Source organism: Branchiostoma floridae, chromosome 8 (assembly GCF_000003815.2).
Source record: "Branchiostoma floridae strain S238N-H82 chromosome 8, Bfl_VNyyK, whole genome shotgun sequence".
Lineage (NCBI taxonomy): Eukaryota > Metazoa > Chordata > Leptocardii > Amphioxiformes > Branchiostomatidae > Branchiostoma > Branchiostoma floridae.
Window position 1 is genome coordinate 7453529 of NC_049986.1, and position 24322 is coordinate 7477850.

Consider the following 24322-nt stretch of genomic DNA (forward strand, 5'->3'; position numbering starts at 1 on the left):
TTGCAGAGCTGGAGATTATACATGAGCTAGACACAGATAAATCCTACTTATGTGAGTGTTGAAGAAGCCCTTACCATGGTCTTTTGCCTTTTCGATTTCTTTAATCAACAGCCTGTGTTTCTTCTGGCAAACACCTGAAAATTATGATAGAAACATTTAATGTACTTCTATTAGACTACATGATCAAAGGCATGACACTGATTAAGAGTGAATATAACATTGTACGCCACTTGTGGCAAGGATACGTTGATAGCTGTTGAAAAGGCCTACCCGTTCTCAGCACATTGTGCATTTCTCCAGTGTGAGGACAGATAAAGTGCTGTAGAAGCTCAACATTCTGGAAAAGAGAAGAACATGACAGTCAACCATCTGAGGTCCAAAATGCTATTCTAAGAGTAAGAGCTCTCACACCCATCTTCTAATTACTGTATCATCCCTACTCATCAACTAAAATTCATAGTAACAATACAACACAATACAAGTCGGTAGCAAACTTTGGGAATCCATTTATCGTTATCAGGGATTAAACTCACAAACTATAAGTTTTTTTGTCTGTTGTTTTCCATAAGGCAAGGGTTAGGCATACTTGCCAAGCAGAGGTTGGTAGGGAAGATTGTATTTTCATCATATGTCCTATTTTCTGTTAGTGATGCATGCAGACAGAAAACTGGGCATATGATGGAACGGTGAAAATCTTTCCTCAACAACTTCCATTCTCAAATTGATTCTACCATATTCACTAATTGATTGTTTTTATACAATAACAAGACCTAGGAGATGAATTACAGTCAAAGTAGTACACCATAACAGACTGTGACTCATGTTGCATTTACAGATCATGATAGAAAATTTTTCTATATGAGCAGAATTAGTTGTACATACCCTGTAGTCTACAACTAGGTTCTGATCCCGACAGATAGGACAGGGGTTGCCTGTGGCTATCCTCCTTGCTCTCTGTAATATAAATAATTACACACTCTCTATCACGTGAAAATAAGATGAAATACATTAGTACTATCTCTCCAAACAAATTGTGGAATGATTGTGTTTTTATATCCCTTCTTGCAAGCCAAAAAGTAAATAAAACTATCCGAATGAAATTTATGGTGAGTCCCTTCTTTGTGTTGGAACAAAGTTTAAACTTTTTCAATATTCTTAGAACCACATATGGATGGCGCAATGTTAGATAACAGGAAGATCTATTATACTGGCCATAGGTGGTCCTAGCTACTACTGGACAGGGCCAGCCCACATATGGTTCTGATAAGAGTTCAATAAAGGGAGAGACCCGACATCTGTCCAAAGCAGTTCTGACCAGGCAATCACAGACTGACAGAGTGAACGTCTCATCTTATTCTACTCTAAAACTGGTGGCAGCTTCTGGGTTTCCGCTTTCGAGCGGCCGGACCCCGTCCTAACGCCATCCGCGGCCCGCTACCATGCCGCCCGCCTCGCCCGGGGACCGAGACCACCAGCCGCCCGAGCGAACGCCGCCCGTGCTATGATGCCCGACCCGCCACTGTGCCACGTCGCCGACCGACCTCGCCCCGACGCGCCACCACGCCGTCAGTTTCGCCAGCCTGCCTGCTACCGCAACAGATCCAGCTCGTCCAATGTGTCTCCATGCCGTTCTCTTACCCAGCCTGCCTCCAGACCTCATCTTCCAATGTACCCAGCCGCCTACGCTCGTTGTCGCCGAAGAACAGGGCCGGACCAGACGCCGCCCTGAAGCCGTCCGCAGCCGACACGTGTCAATGCTGTCCTGCAGACCTCGCCGCCGTCTGCTCGCCCCGACCCGCCGCGCCTGCCCGACCCGGCCCGCCATGCCTGCCCGATCCGGCCCCGCAGCTAGCTTCACACCAAGGACCCGTCGCTGCCCGTCTCGACCAAAGCTGCCCCGTGACACAACGTTAACCTCGAACTTCCAAGTAAGAACGCCGGCGTGAACTGAACTCAGCTGTGACTCGAACGATCGAACTGTTTAAAAGTACTTCTACTTGACCCTGGAATACCACTGAACTGCAAAGACCATCTTGTGGTTTAATTCTAGCCAGGTACCGTCGCACAAATGTATTGTATATGTTCTAAGCTAGCTAGTAGTGTTCGCTATGCCTTGACCGTAACCTACGGGTAATGTTGAGACTTGTCGACCCTATGTTGTGCTGTATTTTGTGTGTTGACTGTGTGATGCTTGCCTATGGAGAGCTGATGCCTGCGGGACGTCTCTCCTAGGAAGATCCTTGTGTTTGTTGTATGATGCTTGCCTTAGTAAATAGTTAAGCCTACGGGACGACTATTCTCATGTCTGTATGCCCGGCCACGTGCGCACTGTAGCTGTGTGACTGTCCGGAAGACTGAGTGCTGCTAGGGAGTATTTTTTTGTTTCTTGGCCGCTGTGCCAGTATGAAGCCTATTGTTTTTGCTTGTTTGTTGTTTCTATGTTTGTGCGATTGAAGTACAGGCGCCTGTAACAGCCAAGGCCCATTATGAGTCCATTATCACAGCAGCAGTCCGTCTGTAAAGCATCATTGCCAGGAAGAAGCTAATTACTTGTCACACCCGTACCAGATTATGATCTATATGCTACCTCATTTGTTTACATTTGACCTCTATATTTTAAACTTGTAATAATTGTATTGTAACGTAACGTTTTACGCATGACTTTAAAGGTGTCGAGGGCGACACCTGTTGTAAGGGGGGAAGAGTCTTAGAACCACATATGGATGGCGCAATGTTAGATAACAGGAAGATCTATTATACTGGCCATAGGTGGTCCTAGCTAGGACAGGGCCAGCCCACATATGGTTCTGATAAGAGTTCAATAAAGGGAGAGACCCGACATCTGTCCAAAGCAGTTCTGACCAGGCAATCACAGACTGACAGAGTGAACGTCTCATCTTATTCTACACGTAACAATATAAATAAAGCTGTTTTATTTACTGTTGGTCTTGCTATAACTTTGATTAAGCATTCTATGTCTGTATGAATAACTATGAATCCTGGATGGAATGTGTTAGGAGAGACATCAAAATGTGCAGTCTAACGGTTGATTACGCTGGACAGAGCTGTATGGAAGTGCGGTGTGAAGACTAGTCTACTGCTGCCTACCCTTGTATCAGGGATGCCAGCAGCAGTAAAATTAAATACTGGATGCTACTAGTATTTTGTTGTCGAAGAATGGTGTTTGGTATTTGATTTTCTACAACAATTTTTCATCTTTATGTGGGTGAAACTAAAAGAATATGTGTATAAGACTTTACAAACAGAGTGACTCACAATGCAAGTTTTACGAGTTTTCTGGGGTGGTACGCTTCCTTTGTGGTTCCTTACATAGTCCCACCAGACTTCCCTCCCGTTGTATCGCTCAGCAAATTCTGCAGGAGAATTATAGATACAAACCAATCACAGACAAAGCAAAATGAATCCAAGAACAATAAATTGGTCTATGCTATTAAAGGCCATTCTGTATCTTTATCAAATCGGGTTGAGGTAAGACACAGACTCACAGCTGGCAATACTGCCAAATGAACTTTTGTAATTCTACACTTTAAATTAAACATTTATTCCCATCTTCCCTGCTATGCATGCTAGGAAAGTGTAGTTTCTTTGATACTTTACTGCAGGCTTTTAGCCAGGCATGCGTCAACGCGTCATCTGGACGCACTTTTCTGTGAACTTAACCATTCTTGCAATGGTTGAGTGATGTTAATTCGTCAAATCCAGCTGGTGAGATGAATTTGACAGCCCAATCTGTGGTCCCAGACATTCGTCTCCCTTAGCAAAGCTTGCTATTAGATTCAAAGATTCTTATACTTGTGCTAACTTTACACCAAGCTGGTTGCCAGACGAATCTCATTTTATAGTGTGAATGTCTCTTTCAAAATGTTGTTTTAACGCTTCCAGCCTAATTCTCACCTACCCGGCAGTAATCAGTCGTCTCTCCAAACAACTCCTTCGTCTACCATACTAGCTTGGTGTCAGTAATTAGCTTTGAATTGTTAATAACCCAAGCTGGGGATATATTCAGACTCCAGTCAAGCTATCTCAATTCTGACTCAGACTTCAAGCAGGAGCTGTCAAGTTTTTCCCACCCTACCCACCCTTTATTTGACTTGTTCAAAGTTGTAACTAGTTTGTTTTAAGTTTTGAGTCAAGGTGCGTTAAACACCTGCTGGACAAGAGCATGGATTTAACCGACCAGCCCGCTATTGGCTATAAAAACTTTTGGCAACCAAGGGTAAAACGGTCGCCGGCTCGCAGCAAGACTCAAGTAGTAGGTATATGGACCTTGCAATAGACTTGCTGTGCTATCTGATCGATAATATTGAGCCTTTTGGAGGAAATGTGTATGTTGCCTTTTCCTCTCGGTTTCTTTATTGTTGATCCGATTTTTAAACAGATTGTTAGGTATCCTCTGAAACACTATAGTTTACCTTGGTTGTTACGATACTCTGTTAACCTAGAAGTAAAGCAAGGTCCTTTAGGAGAAGTTGAGTTTCTGAATAAACAAACCGGGAACGGATACAAGGATCTTTCAGTGTTACCACAGATTATGTCAAAAAGAACCTTTCCATTTAAGTTCAACAAGGGAGTACTATGGTTTACTCTGTACTTGTTGGGAGACATTGAGCTCCAGGAAACAGTCCCAGAATGGGGGCCGCACAACATAGAAAAAGGGACGTTCTCGTGGTAGAGACGTCCCACGGTGCCTACCTTGGTTCGCCAAGAGGGTTGCCCGCGGAGTTTCTGGGACTGTGTAACCATGGTCCATTACTGAGTTGTGATGGGTGGTTACAACGTGTGTGGAACTATGTACTGTCACATCTTGATCGAATGGGTGGTTATCTCACTGGTAACCATGGACCGTTACTTTCAGTGTGTGTGTGATGGGTAGTTCCACGGTGTGTCACCTCGCCTTTGGTCAGTAGGGAGGTGCGAAGATCTTTGCTAGATCTTGGTAGACATGGAAGGTTAGATTCGTGTTGGTTTGTGTGGGGCAAACTTTGTGCGTAGGTTGCGCTCAAAGCCCCCCATCTCACCTGATAACAGGCAAAAATTTGTGATGCAAATTGGTAACACTGGAAATCTTACGTATCTCACTCCCCCTTCTTATGCCACAAGAACTGTGTTGTTGTCCTTTATTCAATTGTATGTTATTTTAGTTAACATGTGTGTATGCAAGCTGGATGAATGACAATTAATTAGAATAACAACAAATTTGATGCCCCTGGACGCCCTATACTGGGGAGAAAATCCTCTGACAAGCATGAAATTCTGATTGACCAGGGATGCAACCAGGTCATCTGTGGTCACAGTCTTCTACTGTGACATCTGTAACAGTATTTTTGCCTCTTTTGATACCTTAGAATGCACTGTTTTAACTTAAAATCATGAAAAACTCTGCACCATGGAAGGTGGATGCCCCCAGACCCCCCTACAATAGTCACTTACCACGACTCACCAATAAGTTTGGACTCCCTATTATAAAATCCTAGCTAAAAGCCTGCTTTACTGAACATGTTGATTGCCACACAAAAGTAAGCCAACACTGCATGGGCAGACTCCTGTACCGTGGCCGATATCAACAATGTGCAACACACTTACTTTTCTGCTCAAGACACTTACTCTTCTGCTCAACACACTTACTCTTCTGCTCAACACACTTACTTTTCTGCTCAACACACTTACTTTTCTGCTCAACACACTTACTTTTCTGCTCAACACACTTACTTTTCTGCTCAACACACTTACTTTTTTCTGCGTGAGACACTTACTTTTTTCTGCGCGAGCCACTTACTCTTCTGCGCGAGCCACTTACTCTTCTGCGCTGCACTTACTCTTCTGCGCTGCACTTACTTACTTTTCCTGTGGTGCGCACCCCTCCCTTTATCAATGGATGGTCCCTGAATCAGGCCAAAGGTCACAAAGACCGCATAAAATGTAGTATTGACCGCATGTCAATCCTAAATTATCCTCCTTCGGATGACCCTATGAAATGACCCTTACCCTAGCGCGTTTTTGTGGATTCAATTTAATTCTTTTTGGTCTTTAGTATAGCATTTTAACAATGCAGATCGATAACGACAAGTCTCGATTTGATCATCACAACATCGAGTTTTGTTGCCATCACAACGTATTGTCAACTTTGAAAACAAATTCTGCGCGCGTTTCTGGCGCGCAGCTTTAAACTTTTATTTACCAGGGTTTACCTAAACCAGGCAGAGGCTCTTAAACTCCTCTGTAGATAGGAGTAAGAAGGCAGGTAGGCCTTGGTAGCTCCTCTGTCCAGAATTCGGCGTCTGTTTAGTAATAAATAGCCAAGTTGCCGCACGTAATGTTTTGGTGGGAGCACTGAATTTTACTACCCGGATCCGGACTAACTTTGGACGGAGTGGACTTGTTACTTAGTACACCCCTACCCCTTTGGAGACCCTACTAGGTGGGCGGAGCAGTACCAAATCCACATAGTCAGGCCACTCCCAGGATCTAATTGTTAATCAGAAGCGGGTATTTCTTGTGACCAAATCCACATAGTAGGGTCTCCAAAGGGGTAGGGGTGTACTAAGTAACAAATAAATTGACTAAGTCAGAGACGCCCACCCACCATTCAACTGAATGTTTTCAAAGTTGTGATGGCAACAAAACTCGATGTTGTGATGATCAAATCGAGCAAGTAAGTGTGTTGAGCAGAAGAGTAAGTGTCTTGAGCAGAAAAGTAAGTGTGTTGGACATTGTTGATATCGGCCACGGTACTCCTGTGAGAATTTGCTCTTATGCAATTTACGTCACCATAGATTAAGTTCTCAAAATGGTAAGAGGTAGTGATTTATGTCAAAGTGTTGGTAAATTTCTCATAAAGATACTGGTTGAAACTGCACAAGGTTAAACCACTTAGAGATAAGCTGAGGCAAGTTTGAGAGTGCAGACATGCTAGTCTGTTCCTGTCCTTTCAAAATGAGCAGGCTGCAATGGGGCATAGTCGGTGGCACTTGACCAAATTCACACAGGGCCTATCAGGGTTGGACAAGTTTTCTAAAATTCACTTAATTCACAAGTACATAAAAAATTTACTTGCCCGAACCAACTTTTCACTTGCACGAAATTTTTAAAATTGACATTTTTTCTATGTATTTTCACTTCATCGATGGAATTCTTCTTATTGGCTCTATTCTTCTGTGTTCACCATCATGCTTGATGCCATGACTTTGAAAAGAAGTGAAAAGTATATATGAAAATGTCACTCATTAGAAAAAAATTTTACTTGTCCAATCGGGCAAGTGGGGTAAAACATGTACTTGCCTGATCAGCATTTTCACTTGCCCAGGACAATAGGGCTAGTGGACTTGCCTATGAAGTGAGTTTACCCATGCATGGCCACTTAAGAGGTTTACCTGAGGACTGCAGATAACGGACACTCTCCTCCCAGGTGACCACAGGGAGTTCAGACTCTTTTGATGCTCCTTCTTCAACATTTTCCTCCTCAGCATCACACATCACTACTGACGTTCTGGACAGGCTCCGTGCCTGTTGTAGGTAGCTGGAAGTGTTCCATCTGGCCTGGAGCTACACAAAAATAAATTATGGAAAGTTATGAACGCTAAAAGTGTTTCTGGATTGATTTAAACTGTAACTTACCACACAAAAAATCAGACTTGCAGGAAGTCTATGGCGCTCACCGTCTCTCTGTTCAGGGATCTCAGATTCTTTTGAACAGAGACGGTGGGCGCCATAGACTTCCTGCAACTTATGATCCACTGCTCACCGAGTTTGTTTGTTTGTTTGTTTATTAGTCACGTGTTCTGTCGGTATAAGTTGACGTCACAGCAGCAGTGGATTGTTCATTCCTTAACAAAGACTTGAGCTGTTCAGTCGAAAATTTGGCAAGTCCAACTTTTTGTCACAGAAAATTATTACCAACACAGATGATCTTTCAAGCTAACGTTAAAAGTGGTTTATCAAACATGCGTTACCTTAATTGTATACACTATTAGCCTCTTAAAGTTTTTATTCATCCTAACCTGCGTCGTTAGATTTCTCTGGTGGGAAACCGCTTGCCAAAGAGGATAAACTCTTCGTGAAAGTTGGATGGCCACAAATCTCATGGGCGCAGCCATCTTGGAAAAAAATTATCTTTTTACTCTCGTTTGTTCTCGCGAGATTATGAACAGTCTCATGGTAAAAGTCACGTGGTTATTACCCGCGGTTTGAGTCACGTGGTCACAGTCATGTGACTATGATGTCATAGAGAATTTTGGAGAAGAAAGGTAGGCAGAGGTCGCCATTTCTTTGTGCTTTTCGAATTTGTCGTTTTCTCTTGATTTTTGCGCAGGTACTCTTCGTTAAGTTAAAACTTCCGTCAGAATTTGTTCATTATAGCATTGAGTATCTTTTGTGTGTGTTTTTGTCCGCAGATGGGGTGGATTCTTGAAGAAAACTTGAGTTTTTTCAAGAGGATGGGTCTTGGTCCACACCCCAGGGTTTGAACAACATGGCGACGTTTGTTCTCTGAGAGAAGAAGCCTTACAACTCAGATGCGTACGTTGATCGGAGATTTTCACCCCCGAGAGAAGAAAATTATTTCCTCTTATTCTTTTCTATACACCTCTCTCATATAGTCTTGCGCAATATTTGATAGATTTTGGTTGACGATTTCTCGGCGATTCACGTGGAAGCGAAGCCAGTAAGGCCGGAAGGTATTGTACTCGTGATGTGCCGCCATCACTGAATAATTTTTTTATCGCATAAATGTTATCTATGTGAAGCTCACATCCGCATAAAAATAAACATCCAGTTATAAATAATGATAATGATATTGAAAAAAGGATGAAATATAAAAGTAAAAAGGTGGAGAAACAAAATTGCAGTCAGCTTGAATGACTGATCTGAGCACGCCTTGCAGTAGTAGTTTATGCACTGGGAAGGTCATAAGCATGGGGACGTATATGAGCCCCATGCCGCAGGTAGATAGGGGGAAATCCGTGTGGCAATGGTAAAACTGATAGGTGGTGGCAAAAATAACCAGGATACAGTATTAGGGAAGTGAGTCGTTTGGAAAGGGAAGAATTCTTTGTGTAGGGAAAAATAGATTGGTAAACCAAGAAAAATGTTTTTAGTTCAAGAGAAACTGGTTGGACAGGTTAGTCGAAATGATTAGAATTTAGATGATACCAAAAAATTGCCGACATTACCTAGAAAGGAGACATAGTACAACTGGCATAACAGCCCTTATGCTGGAAGTATATGGTGTTATAAGCATCCAATTGGATTGATAAGATCAAAATAACCTTGATACCAGATAAACTGCAGTTGAGTGGAAGTGACTTAAAATAATTGCAAGGGCCTATTGCTGTTGTAGAAAAAGTAGGTTCAAAGGGGAAGAATTCTTAATCAGTTATTTAGCAGAAAAGGGAAATATTAACTTGAGGTATGATGCCTTTAAGACAACAATCTGGGACGAGTTTCAAATTGAATTTGAGACATACTGGTTGGACAGGTTAGTAAAAATATAGCAAACATGCCTTGTCATTTAAATGCGGCAAATTATTGAGCCCAACCACCACCATTAGAGTACAAGTATTATTTAAATATGGAGTAAACAAAACAGGATTGCTGTGTTTATCACAGCTTTATCTCAGTCTGTTTCCAAATGTCATGATTTGGTCATGATATTTTCTCATTATGTAACCTAATAAGATGATTTATGGTTATTTGGATAGGCTCTAACAAATCAGCCATGACGGTAAACCGCCAGTAACAAGTAAACCGATGTATACGGTCTAACCACACATGAAGCTTAATAACTAATGTGGCTTTTGTGAAAATTTGTTGTAAATTCATAAGCCTTTTATCAGTTTGCCTTTTTATGACCAGGGCTTTCCAAAGTACAAACTTTGCTTTGAAAAATCCATGTACTGACGAGTCTGCTTGTGTAAATGTGACCGGTTGTGCCGCATAATGAGTAGTCCCACCACCATGCCCACCATCAGTCATTACCCTTGCCATATATGGAATTAGCCAGTTAGAATTTGCATAAGAAAGGTATGACATCATGAGGGCTGTACATAAAGCCCAGTTAGTTGTCTAGGCAGCAAATGAAAGGTGTGGATCACTAATTCAACTTAATGATATCAGGTCATTCAGGAATTATCTGGTAATGAAGTGAAGCACTGGTACTCAAGTAGGAAAACATAAAATGACTGTGTAGATTGGAGCATTGAAGAGGAAAATGTTGTCTTTGATATTTGGCTTTCTGTCCTTGGGACATGGAATTGGGTGTCCTTAGTCTAACAGTCAAAAGGGGATGTCTTCAATGAACATTCTTCAGGGCCCAAAATTTCATATGTGTAGAACAATGGAATATTGGCCTGGGTTGCTAGCTAGCAGGCCTTTGCCATCTAACTGAAACTGGACTTTTTTTTTTACTGAAGGTAGAGTCAGTAGACCTTAATTTATTTGGATCAACCATTATTGTTAAGAGTTCTTGCAAATGTTAAGTTCAATGGCTTGGTACTGGTAGGGATAGCTGTCCTGCAGTTGAAATTTTCAGATTTGTTTTTAGGAATTCAAAGACTTGTCAGGAAGAAATCACAAAAAATGTATTTCATAATCAGTTATTTGTGGGAAATTCTATGGATGACATATTTGAAAGAAGTAAAACAAAAGGCTGGCCCATAATGTTCCACCATAAACCCAAAATATTTCTTTAAATACCTTTGTTGATGTTGAAGGCAACCTTCAAGGAGACTTTCTTTGCTCAACAACTGTAACCAATACATTGCATGGCAAATTATAAATCAGAATAGTACCACTGAATAACCAAAACCCCTATTCACAGGGAACTAGAAGTTACAGTAGAAGTATCATGATCAAAATGCAAGGCAATTATAATGGATTCATTGGCAAATTACTAAACAGTATGTGACATTAAGTCTAATATTCATACTGTTGTAGTGAATGGTAACTATGTAATAAAGTAAATTATGATCAAATTGCACAGGAGATATTGTGTACATTACAGGGTTGTGTCTGAGATAATGCTATTGTTTTTTATGGAGCCTGAATGCCTGTCTGCATACATATATATTGGCCTAGATAAAAGGAAATTGAGTCAGAACTAGGTGTTTGCCACAATTAGACATGGAAAAAACCTGTGTGGATACGGTGTTAAATGACAGTAGGCATGTACATGAAACAAGGGCTATGTTTTGATAGTTATCAAGCCAAGGACAGTCCACTTGCTGTTGCAATGATAGATGCCCAAGGGGATGCAATGAAAGCTGAAAAACATGGTTGTCACCTGTACTGCCAAGAATCTGGTCATATCCAAAAAGAAAGAAATTAGGTAGGGCATAGTGGAAGATACATGCATATACAACAAAATACTTAGATTGGGGCTCATCTATGTTCAGTTTGGCTTCAATTTGGGTTGATGGCTTCAGTACGGATAACAATATTTGATTTTCCTTGAATATTGGTCTGTCTAAAGTCGGTAAAAAACACAAGGTGCCAGTATCAGTATTTTGATTGGTGTGGGGTAGAATCATATAGCGTTAAGAAGATGCATGAAAGCATAGACAAATACTAGCAGTCTCTCCCAACTGAGGTGAAACATATTTTATATATTTAGTTAGCTAGTGGTAGTGCACAATGGCTTTTCACTAGGTTATGTATAGTACTTAAATAGGACAATGGAAGGGTTTGATGTTTATTACAATGGGCTTAAATTTGGGTCAACTTTGTCATGTCTATCGTTGGGTAAAGCAAAGGTGTTGCAAGTGGCAAGTTCTGTTATCTCAGCATTAGCAATGTGGAGTTAAGATTAAAGCATTTATAAAATTGTCTTTGTCTAGGAGTTTGGGTTATCTTGTACAAAGATGAAGATTTGTCATGTCAGACAGAGTATTTTATTTTATCTTTTGCCGAGTTTTGGACTAAAAGGTACCTTTGCTGCTTTAAAGACCATATTGCCTCTTGGGAAGATCTGCATAGTAAATGATTGCTACCAAACTGGTATTGCATTATGGAGGATATGTTCTTTCAGTTGAAGGATTAAAAATAGTTCTAGTAACATTTCAATCAAGGATGGAAAAATTAAGATTCTGTGATTTAGCATCTGGGGGAATCTCTTTAGTAGGGTGATGTATCCCTAAGGTAGATGATCATGTTTTAGCTTTGGTTGTTATAAATTCATTAGTTTGATTTGAGCCAGGATTTCTGTGGAAAATAAATGAGCCTCCAACACTTTGTTCTCCAAGAATCATACCTTAACTTAGACATTGTTTTAAATATTTATGCAACAGTTTACACTATAGAGAAATAAATACATGTAAATCTAATTTAAAATGAAGATTGGACAAGGCAAGATAATCTGAACAATACTTTTAACCCCCAAAAGTTGTTTAGGTAAAGGCTTGCCCCCAAGCCAAATATTTCAATACTTATCATTCAGTTATAAAAAAAAGACCAATGTCAGCCAGAAAAAAAAATTTCTAACATGTAAGGAAAGTATGGTGTAAACATTACTACTACTGGCAGGGGCGCTCAGTGAAAATGTTAAACGGTGTAGGGATATAATGTGGTCCTGTGAGCTTCACATACATATTAAGTACTGTACTATGTACTCTCAGTCTCTCACTTCCATTGATGTGAAATGTTTGGTTATTGTATTTGCATGTTGCTCTTTATTCACTCCAAATGTTGCATGCTTCTATTGTTGATGTGTTGTTGAATGTTCTCTAATAATACTTTTCAGTGGAAAATTTGATTGTTGATGTGAAACCTCCAATACACAATTGATCACCATTGCAATTATATTGCCAACCTTTGGAGTTAAATGTTAATGATTAGTTTTATGGCATTGCGCTTTTATTTGCAAGAAATTAAAGGTACTTGAAATGAGAGCCGTGCAGACAGGCAATTAGGCCACTGCAAGTAAATTTTATGGATGACGTCCTCTACAGACTCCAAATTTAATGAGCGGATGAAAAAAAAACAAGATGGGTACAGAAAAGATGGCAAGATTTTCAGAATAGACGCCATAGACATTGTTACAAGAATTGAAGCAACAAAAGATGGTATGACTATCATAGCCAAAGAGTTTTTATTTTTGTATTCAAGAGGTGACACTAGTAGTGTGGTAGACTTGTATCACTACCCCCATTGGTTCCAACTATCTTTTTTTTTTTCAAAATCAGGCAAAAATAAATGAGCGCATCAATGACTTATGTCAACCATAAGATTCACTTGCTGTGGCCTTGTGCATAATTGAACCATGCACAAGATAGTCCTGCTCTTGATCACCCCCCAAAAAAAATTGTAAAGTAAGGCGACTCCAATCATATTTTCCAGCTCTTTGTAGTCTGAAAAAACATCACATTTCCATTTAAGCTACAAACCAATCACTAGATGCACTTACAGGTATTAGAAAGTCCTTGACATCTTCTTACATTTTTCTATTTATCAATGTAGTCAAAGCTGAAACTTTCTTTTCACAGTTTCACTGTGTCAAAAATGAGAAGTCATGTCCAATAGTGTGGTTGGAATGTTTCATGCTTGCTTTGCAAAGCAAATTTGACAGTGGCACTTGACCTACAAAAGACTTCAATTTCTGGTTTTTGCTACAGATGTTTCTGCCTTTTAGACCCATGAGTAATTTTCAGAAATGGCAGTTTAAATCTTCACTCATCCATATACAATTGATAGAATTATTCATTCAAATGTTATTAAGGTTCACGAAACAGCATTCGAGTGATACTGGTACTTGACATGGTGCAAAATCAAATATGGTTTGCAGAAATATTGTTTGAGATAGCAGAAGAAACACCAATACTTGGCAATTAATAAAGCAAAAACAGGCCCAGTATTATGAATCTTGTCGTGGATCAATTTCTAAGTTTGCCTTTTTCTCTAGAAGTTATAGTATGACATCCTAGGCAACTTTGTTCATCAGGGACTTGATTTAGCTGTGTTAAGAAGTAAATGGTTTCCCCCTCTTTATGATTCTTGATCTCTAACGTTGTTGCAATATTTGTTTCATCTGAGCTTCTTTTTATTCTGAATGTCTAACATGTCTGTTTCTAAAATCTACTCTCTAAGTAAGAAATTTGTTGTTTGCCAATGTGATGCATTGCATGTCTTTGTTTTTAATCTCTCTTGAACAGGTCAGGGAAGAAACACTGTAAAGACTGTTGAACTTGGACATCTAACAAGTCACACACAACTCATCCAAATAGCAAACATGGTAATTTGATGTTTTACTATCCACTGAGCTTGAAATTTTAAGTCCATGTAATCATATCTTATGCTGTCATTCAAGAATTATTGTGAAACTCATTGCAGTGTGATTACCAGTTGTGATATCTTGTTTGAATCAAAATACATATGTATGTCACTGTCCAATTGCACTATTATTGTGATAAGAAATGTTGCAGATTTATGTTTTGCTTATGGTGGTGACTCTGACACTTTTTGCGAGAGATGAATTATAAAAGAAAGAAGGGTATATCTGTACCAGGGTTCTAGCCAGGCTGAAATTTTTTCCGGTCTCCTGGATTTTGAATGGACATTCTGTCAAAGGCATAAAAATTGTAGGGGGGTGAGGGGGGTATGCTCCCTTGGAAAATTTTGAAATCTATACCCTTGAAATGCTATGTCCTTTAATTTGATGGACAAATTTTGCTGGTAGAATCAACTTGGTTCAATGGATATATTTATATGCTGATTTTTGTCTGTCACAGGAGACAGAATGGGCAAAATTTTTGTTCGTCCTCAGCAGCAAAATTCCGTCAAAGGATGGAAAGACGGATGCTGGCTAGAACCCTGATCTTTGCCCAAAAGTTTCATAAGGATTGAAATAGCCTGAACTGAAAGCAGTAATTTCAAATCATCCAACTCCATAAGTGCACACTGCGAACTACAAAAACTGATTACACCAAGGAATCATTACATCATTTCCGGCAACATTAGAATGCATTGACTCTTGCGGCAATGTCTTGCGATATCAACCCTGCCTTTCCAGCCTCAGAAAACGGTATAAAGGGCGACTTGCTTATGAGTGTTAATGAGCTTGCCTGATCTGTCGCGGACCAATCAGTGCCCAGATTGCAAATATCGAACAAGCAGCGTACGGCGTAGCCCACACAAAGACCTGTTTACATTTGCGTGATGACCATGGTGTCTTTGTATGCTTGGTTGGTATTGAGTGGTGTCGTGGTTGTCCTCAAAGTCAGAACCGACAAATCTTAGATTTGGTGCCTGGTAAACAAGTTTAGATGGTGAAAGAACTATGAAATACTATCCTGTTACTGTCTTCTTGCTCTTGAATATTAATGAGTCGCCTTACCTGGCGCCTTGAACAACACAAAGGCATTTCTCTGGTTGGCTGACGGTTAGTGGCCACTTGCCTGATACTGTTATTCTGAGGCTGGAAATGCAGGCTTGATATCGTAAGGTATTGCTGCGAGTCATCCCTGTCCGGGAGGGTGTGAAGACATTTTTTATTTTTGAATGCTTGTCTTTGAAAAATGGTTTTGGTTGTTATACCCTTTTTCCACTGGAGGCTGTGACTGCTAAGCCACAAAATGTTGAACATGTACACCTTTCTCACGCGGCAGCCATGATAGATCTCAAACGAGTTCAATGCAGCAAACAAAAGACTGTCAATCATAATTAGTAGTTCAACCAATGATAGCCTGCCAATCAGGAAAACGACCAATAAGTTAATGGCTGCAAATCCGTCAAAAATTGGCATTATTATGTTTTTATTTTGCATCTTAAAGGACTATGGGATCAGTCTACACTACTCTAAATTGCTACATATTTCGGTGCATAACACTACTTGTAATAGTTATTGTTATATCTTATATCATGAAAATTTGTGTAGTTTGGGGGAAAACTGAATGGGACCTGATTTTAGAAATAAGTCTTGTCTGTTTGCCTCATAGACCTCGTCTTCGATCTATCATGGCTGCCACGTGAGAAAGGTGTATTGATCAGCAAAGATGACAATTACATTTTGTGTTTTCTTTTAAATCATACTTTTGTGCCATCATGCTCTAGTTATGGAATAAAGCGTCACATAAAATCGCTTAGTGATCACCCTCTGGTGGAAAGGGGGCCCATGATGATGTATTGCATACTCAAATTTTTCATTGGTTTGAATGATATTTTCAAAATTTGGTGAAGGAGGGTGTTTTAGCATTGTATGTCTTTCTCTTGCTATGATTTGTATGCCGCTTGTAGTGAGTTGACCAGAATGTTTTTATTGTATGTCAATGAATTGCTATTGTTCTTTTTTTTGCAGGTCTGACTCTTGACCAAGGCATTATGACTAAGAGAACTTGTTTGCGACTTTTAACCAAGGGGTAGATTTGACATTGTTACAGGTTTCAGTCCGTTGTCTTTGGTGCAGATACAGTCGAAATGGCTTTGTTTTTGTCGTTCTTAGCAATTGTGATCAATTTCATGATTTTGATGATAATCTCTTGCCGCAAGAAGATGCCAAAATTCTAAGACAGGTCACAATTGCTAAGAATACACCCCTGTTCAAAGTAGCAGTTTTGTGTAAGCATTTTTCTATCGATTGACCATAGATGATATTGCTTTTACACTTCCAAAACATTTACTTGTATGCTGCTGCATGTTGTTATGTTTATGTGAAGATTTAGAAATGATGTTTTGAGGCAGAGTTAGAGAATATGTCTTGAACATTGTACTAAATGCCCAGCTTATTTTTCCACGTCGAACTTCGGAATAGAGAGCAGTGTCTTCAGATTAAATATATCTAGAGCTATCATGGAAGCTCATCTGTGTTATCATAGTACAATGCTAAACTTTCTTCCAACAGTATACCTTTGTTTTGGAAGAAAGTTTAGCATTGTACTCTATTTAAAGCTTTTGACTTTCTAGTTATGATTATTATTGCTGCCAAAAGAAGATAATGGTAAGGAAAATGCCTAGTTAACATACTAATTATGTGAAAGTCTTGCTTGTTTTTATAGAAGGTTTACAATGTTAGAGGCGCACCTGAGGCAACAACCCGAAGCAGGAACACAGACCGCAGCAAAACAATGCTGGACCACTAGTTCATGTTACGGACTCCTCTACAGTACCAACACTGTATGGTATGATGTGTGAGACCAGGACCTACTTTTTTTTACCCCCATGTTTTACCTCTGTCTATTGCCTTTGTATCTTCTTAGACTGACCATGACTCTATCACTCTTCCACCCCCCATCCTTCCAGCCACCCTTCAGTGTATACATGTCTTGAAATTAAATACCATAATTTGTTTGGAACATTATTCGTAGGATCATTGTCAAAGGCCCAGAGCTTGTATGTTCGCATGAGACTTACCAATAATCAGAACAAAGTCTTCAGAACAAAGCTTTAGAAGTATTATCATATGTTGGTAAGGTTGTATTTTCTTAAAAGACTTAATGTTAATAATCAAGCTAACTCCAAGTCTATTTTTAGTGCCTTTTTTGTTGAACAATGACAGTTGCCCTGGACTGTCCCAATCAAGTGTGATTGACAGTTTTTAGATAATAAATTTTGTTAGGAAGTTTCCTCACATTTTTGGGTGTACAGTATGCAAATTTATGTAGGGCTCTCTCCTCTATTCCAGAAAGGAATTTGGTACTTGCAATGGAAAAAAATATTTTGACCATTCTTTAAACATTGATGGAAATCCGCAAACATTATCGTTGCGAACAAAAGCCATTTAAATTTTGCCCTTCAAAATGGGGGAAAGGTGTTGCAGATCCAAACAAGCATGCTCTAGGTGCTTAGCACAAAGCAGTGTTGTAGCCATCCGGAAATCATTTTCCGTCGCCTTGATTTTGAATCAGAATCCTATTGAGCACTGAAAGCCGCGCGATGTCCCTTGGATGGTTTAAAATTTGGAAATTAACCCTCTGAAACTCTATATCCTGTATTTTGAGGTGCAAATTTTGCTGGTAGACTAAGCTGTTCAGCGGCATCTGTTTGGTGCAAAATTACACAAGGGTTTCAGTTTTTTTTTTATATCTTTACATATCTTTTTTGTCCATCACAGAGGACAGAAAGGGGAAATGTTTTTCCGTCCCCAGTTGCAAAATTCCATCAAAGGACGGAAGGACGGGCGCTGGCTACAACCCTGGCAAAAAGCTTTGCTATGTTTAAACTAGAGGACATTGATTAACTTTGAAGTTGAGAGAGAGAAGCCCTGTCTTAACCTTTATCACACTGAACTAGACATTTGGCTGAACAGCTGGGGGAAGGTTAATGTGCAAATGGCAGTGGTGTAAAGGTGTTTAATTTGCAATAATTAGCTCCAGACAGCAGACCCATTAGACAAGGAACATTGCCATTTCCAAAAAAACTTCTTCTTTCTTCATCATTTTGTTTTGAGGCTTTAATTAATTTTAAGATTGGATTTTTTTTTTAAACTTGGAACATCAAATCATGGAAAATCGGTGTTGGAAGCTAATATGTACTTTGAACAGAATATCCTTTTTCGGATTTGCGGCTTAGAATTCCTTCATCAGTTTTGATGATGCAGAATTGTTCCTACCAAAACCATAGTATAAATGTAGGGACTATTTGTTACGCCATACTTAGCGAGTGGTAGTGAGCACATTTAAATTAGGAAACCATTTAGAAGTGTACATGAACGTATTATGTATCAAACCTGAAGAGGTTAACCACGGACTGGATGGACAAGATTTTTGTGAGGTGCCAAACCAGGTAAGACAAAATAGATACATCGTCTATTGTGTTCTGTATCTTATATTCTTACGAAAAAAGATAATGAATAAAGCAATGATATATGGATAGTAGTGACACATTTTATATGCAGCAGACGTGACTGCAAATGTCAATGTGTACTTGTCGGTATAAGACATATACCCAAGAACAAATAAAAGATGTGGAAAGTACCTGCTTGTGTGGAGTGGTCCTTCTCTGCAGCGGTCAGGTGCGCAGGATGTGTGGAAGTGGATGAATGACACTAGCTGACACTCAAAACCACTAAGCTGCGAAGGGAGCTGAAGAATACTGACAAGAGTACTGTCAGTTGAAATTTCAGTTACTCTGAGCTAGTAAGTGAATAGACACCCCAGTAGCAGAGTGGATGACTGATTGCATCAAGTCCCATCCTTTTTCATGCATTGGGCCTGCTATACTACATTGAGTAGAGATGCATAAGACAGTCAGATACTAATAAAAAAACACTAAGCACAGTTATATTAAAAAGTAACCTGCTAGCAGTGACAGACATGAAAAGCACATTTGTCAGTGTTGGGTCAGAAAGCATTTTTTTTCTATCGCTGAATGACTTATTTTACTCTCACAAAGACCCTTTACGACATCTGAAAAGCCTTCATATATTTCTATAGTGAATGCTGTAGAAACGTTTCTTCCATTGATAAAGATTTCAATGTTGTATAAGATATTGAATTGAAGTACAGAAACATTTTCTTCACTTCAACCCAAAATTTTGGCTAGGTAACAAAATGGTCATTTTTGCACCGTTTTGTGAAGATAATCAACCTTTTTAATTTTCCTGAAATATGTTTGAACAGTTATTCACCAGTCATTTAAAAAAGGGCAAAGTGATTACAAATATGTGGCAAAAATTTGATATTTATTCAGCCCACTTAAGTTATTGCTACCGCAATAGCCACTGAGACTGAAATGGATACCAGTCCCAAATATCCAATTACAGCATGCTGTTTTGCTCATTATCCAAATGTGCTATATTCAAAATAAATCAGAAGAAGAACTGAAGCCTAACATTACTCCCGAGTTACAGTTTGTAGGAGATCAGTCTATCAAGTGAACCAGAGAAAAGCAGTAAATTTCGCGAAAGGGATATCAGGCTTTTGCTGTCGAAACTTCTGTAGTACATGGTAATGCATTGGAAACACATTTGCTGTGTCATGAGCACCCGTGGAAAGGGAAAACACAAAACTACAGTGAACCTTCAAGGAACATTACCATTTTCCAGTCATGAGATGGACTACTTTGCCAGTCAAAAACTCAAGTACGATTAGAGCCAGTCTTGCAGCCATGAAAAATTTCAGTACCAATTTTGATTGCCATGGCTCCATGCAAACCATACAAACATTTCTTCCATTTTCATGTGGAGGTATCCCCTAAAATTGGATCAGTTAAGCTGTCCTGTTTCAGATGGGGGAAAGAGTTCCATAACATTACACCCAATAGCTACCTAACCTCGATACCAAGTGTGAAGTGGCCTTCATACTATTATCACTAAACACTTCTGAATACTTTGGTTAGTGTTCTTGGTCTCACTATCATCCCTTACCATGTTCATTGTCATTGTACTGACAGTTTTTTCCATTCAAAATTAACTTTAAAAATTCTCTTCATCAAGCCAATTAATTACTTCAAGTTCGTCTGTGCTAATTAATTTTTTTCCATTCTGTCTATTTCAACCAGGTGACCACAATGCAGGACATGGCAGAACCATTGAATGTGCTACATGCACTGATATCCTTATCCTCAAAGTTGTCTTGACTCTTAAGTAAAATGTGTTGTTTTTTCTCCATGCAGCCAGAGGAAGAAGATAAGATGAATCCTTACGAGTTCCTCAAGGGTCTGTCTCATCTTCTGGGGGAAGAAGGAGACATCAAAAGCCCTCAGGAAGTCCTCAAAGTAGTCACGTGAGTTGGCATCCTTAATAGACCCCATTTAAACCACACAAACTGCTTTCGTCATAAGGGGATCTTACTCACAAACTGTTTTGTCATCGTGCTCAGCCATAAACAAAGAACGAGTTTGAAAAAGTTTCAATCAATACACCTTATCATGGATACCATTACATCCTGGGTGACGCATGTCATTATGGGTAGCGTGCTGGGCTAATAATAGTAATAACATCATGACCTTGCCTTATCCAGCCTACATGTTTGGGACATGATATTGATCTTATAAAACCATCTCCTAGCATAATACAATGGGATGTGTGAAAAGGACTACCATTGACTATGTTATACGTTATCCACACTATGTTCTTTTGAATCCTGCATCAAATATGGCTTACTGTCTTTTTCAGAGAAATGAAGGCTACTAAGAAGCTAGTAGGAAGATGCTGTTATCTCAATATTTTGAGGGCAACGAAATCACCAGAGACATTGTCAAAGTAAGTAAATTATGCTTTTAGTACAATGTTCATTTACTGTACTTTTGGTTATTAAATGTACTGTCATGTAAAGTGATTGACTGACTTTGTAGTGGCTACTGTAACTTCATTTATTTCCTTGGGGACTTAATTGTGCAGTAAAAAGGGAAAGGAGTTTTTCGTTGTTTTTTGTTCGTGGTTGAAACATTTCTGTTGTACTGTAGTAATACATTGGAAAACTTCATGAATTTGTAATGGAAGGTCACCTCAATAATAAAACTGCAACAACCATTCCAAGCCTTATGGTATATTTGATGAGGGCTTTACCACTTCAAAATTTACAGCAACAAAGTGTAGTGACTCTTGAATACTCTTGACTTGCCATGTTATGTTTTCACATATTTTCTCTGACATCAGTGGTTTTCTGTATTTTTTGTTACAGATTTGTCGAGATTGGTGGTTGGGGAATTATGAACTCTTGGCTAACCGATGCCAAGGACACAAATAACGTTCCACTTCTACACGAAGTACTCAAGGTTCTCAAGCACATGCCTGTCACGATAGAGCAGCTTAAAAAGGTCAGTAATATACATGTGGTTAACCATAAACCTGTTCTTCTTCAGCTAGATCTCTTTTGCACATTAATTCACAGCTAGGATATAAAGACTCTCTCCAGCAAGTTTTCTCCAGTGTCACTAGCAAAAACAACGGATGTTGTTTGAAACGTCTGGCCGTTTCCAAAGTCATGTCCATTTGCTTGAGTAACTGCTTTTTGGCATATCTTATACATGTATCTAATCTTCATCAACGTATATGGTTAACCGGTAGTTGGAAATGATTTCTGTTGTTTGCAATAGTTTCTATTGTCTTGTCAAAAAATTACTAATTTACTCTCCTGGCTTTACATTCATATGTCTGAAATACATATTTGATACCTTTTTTACTCAATAACCTATAATCAAGATAAGGGATATTGTGACAAGTGTACAACTACTGACAAATGCCTTTTCATTTCTTTTTCAGAATAACACTGCCAAAGTTGTGAAACAGCTTAGCAAAACATCAGATAATGAAAGTAAGTGCAACATATTTTATTGAAGTCTAAGGACTTTTGTAACTCCCTGCATTTTGTATTTGAATAAATGGTTTCTTTCATGAATAACATCATGTTCTTAACAGTACTAAGTATGTAGGACCATCAAACTTTTCCACAACTTACTTGACTTATAATTGTTTTATTTTTTCTTGACAGAAACCAAGAGTATGGCCAGTAGTTTAGTAACATACTGGATGGACATGATCCATGCCAAGGGCAAGGGAGGCGCTGAAAAGCCCAACAAAAAACACCACCACCACAAGAGACATCACGAAGATACCAAAGACTCAAAAACCTCTGCAGAAAAGACTGCAACGGAACCAGAAAAGCCTAAGAAGGCCAGGTCTACTAAGGTTAAAACTCCTGCATTTGCTAAGATGAGATCAACAGGACTTGAGGAGGAGACCAAATTGCCGGCTCCTGTTAAGAAGTCTGGTTCTATAGACAAGAGACCAGGTAGTTCTATACCTGCAGCCAAGAGGCCGAGCTCTCCCTTAGACAAGCTGTTAACACCACCAGAGAAGAAGCACAGACCTCAGCCTCTAAACAGAACTACAAACTCACCGGTACAGGCCAAGGTCAAAATCATCCCAGCAAAACGTAGGTTCAAATGGTCGAGTCTGGGGCGGGTTATGTTAACGTTGACAACTGTAAGTTTTTGGTCTTTCTCATAGTCTTAATTTGATGTGGAGAGAGAAAAAGAGGATTTTGTGGTTTTAAGTTTGCTGTTTGAAGAATTCTGTGGTACAGCAGTAATAGAATGGGAATACATCCTCACAGTGCCATAATTTCCCAATGAAAAGGTTACAGTGAAAATAAAAATAAGTGTCATTGAAGAATATTGTATTAACTGAATTTATATGTGAAATGTGAACCTGTTCAACAAAAACTACTGAACTATTGCAAACTTTGCAATGTGTATTATCAGTAAAACTTACTGCGAACTTAAGAATTATTACATTTCAAGCCATAAAGAGATGAAGTAAGACTTCATTCTCAAATGCAGTAGAAGCCGTTTAATTGCGCATTTTGGCAGCATATTTTGTGGAATTATCCAGCTGGTACAATTATGCGAAGTTATTCGAGCTGGACCACACCAGTTTGGGATTTGGGAATTCCATGCAGGTAACAGAAGTATGTGTTAATCCGTTGTGCAATTAACTGGCTTCTACTGTATGTGCTATTTTACAGCGAGAATCTTACAGAAATGAGATGATAAAAAATACCTGTGTGCTTTAAACTTTTTTGGATGATCCTGGGATGTAGTGTTTGACAGATGTCATCAATTGTTTCCACAGCTTTCGTTGCCATGGATGACACAGGCTTCATGGAAGCTTTAAGTGCCAATACTGCAAAGTCCCATGTTATCAAGGTCAAGAAGAAGCCTAAGAATGCCAAACCAGGAACCCCCACCTCCCCCACTGCCCCCAAGGGGAACCCCCTGGGTGGGGATGACAAGCCCAGGACACCCTCCCCTGTAGATGGAGAACTAAAAGACGAGAGACCGGGCACTCCCATTGAGGAGGCTATGGATAGTGACTTCCACAAGCCAACTAAGGCAGAAGAGGCCGAAAGGAAAGGTAACTAAAGGAAACAGAAGTATCATGTAGGCATTTAACTGCATCCCCCCTCACAAATAAAGGGAAAAAGCAAACAAGTGATAGAGTGAAAGTTATCTCAACCAGTGAATGGTCCTGACAGGAAAGAAACAATATTTACAGGTTCATTGTACCAATCAAGTTGACTACTTTTAATAAGTACCGTGAACAGTCATCATCATAGTCCTTTTTGTCATGATGGTCACTCTGTTCACTGCTGATGGGTCTGTATGTGAGCAACAAGACCAGGTAGACAATGAACAGTAGACCATAGCTTAACATTCCGGCATTATAGATAGATAGATAGACGTTTTATTGCGCAACAATTGCATCAGTGACAATGTATGGCAATGTATAGATAAAAGAAGTTATAACGACTGAGCCTATAGAGTAGCATGCAAGTCTGGTGATCAACAATGGCCAAGAAAGTGAGTGAAAGTAAAAGTCAATGAGGAAGTGTGGAAGGGAGAGTATAAGTGACTGTACAAATATGAGTGAGTGATTGGG

The 24322-nt window shown here is 39.5% G+C and overlaps 2 protein-coding genes across 7 annotated transcripts in view; one reads left to right on the forward strand and one right to left on the reverse strand.

The window, feature by feature from the left end:
* On the reverse strand, positions 1–8184 carry LOC118420692 (28S ribosomal protein S18b, mitochondrial-like). The gene is made up of 6 exons (XM_035827591.1): positions 8019–8184; positions 7392–7563; positions 3277–3374; positions 883–954; positions 271–337; positions 1–134 (listed from the first exon to the last, which is right to left on the reverse strand). The coding sequence occupies exons 1-6, from the start codon at positions 8112–8114 to the stop codon at positions 16–18; spliced, it is 624 nt and encodes a 207-aa protein (XP_035683484.1). The 5' UTR covers positions 8115–8184; the 3' UTR covers positions 1–15.
* Positions 8139–24322, forward strand: part of LOC118420690 (serine/threonine-protein phosphatase 1 regulatory subunit 10-like) — a 23193-nt gene continuing 7009 nt past the window's right edge. For 3 of the 6 annotated variants that reach the window (XM_035827585.1, XM_035827587.1, XM_035827586.1), the window contains exons 1-9: positions 8139–8264; positions 8412–8535; positions 14160–14239; positions 20554–20663; positions 21056–21142; positions 21564–21699; positions 22145–22196; positions 22374–22817; positions 23516–23797. In XM_035827585.1, coding sequence (XP_035683478.1) covers positions 8532–8535; positions 14160–14239; positions 20554–20663; positions 21056–21142; positions 21564–21699; positions 22145–22196; positions 22374–22817; positions 23516–23797 — 1195 coding nt within the window. In that variant the 5' untranslated portion in view covers positions 8139–8264; positions 8412–8531. Of the gene's footprint in view, positions 8275–8411; positions 8694–14159; positions 14240–20553; positions 20664–21055; positions 21143–21563; positions 21700–22144; positions 22197–22373; positions 22818–23515; positions 23798–24322 lie in introns of all 6 variants that reach the window. The other 3 variants (XM_035827588.1, XM_035827589.1, XM_035827590.1) reach the window with 3 other exon arrangements.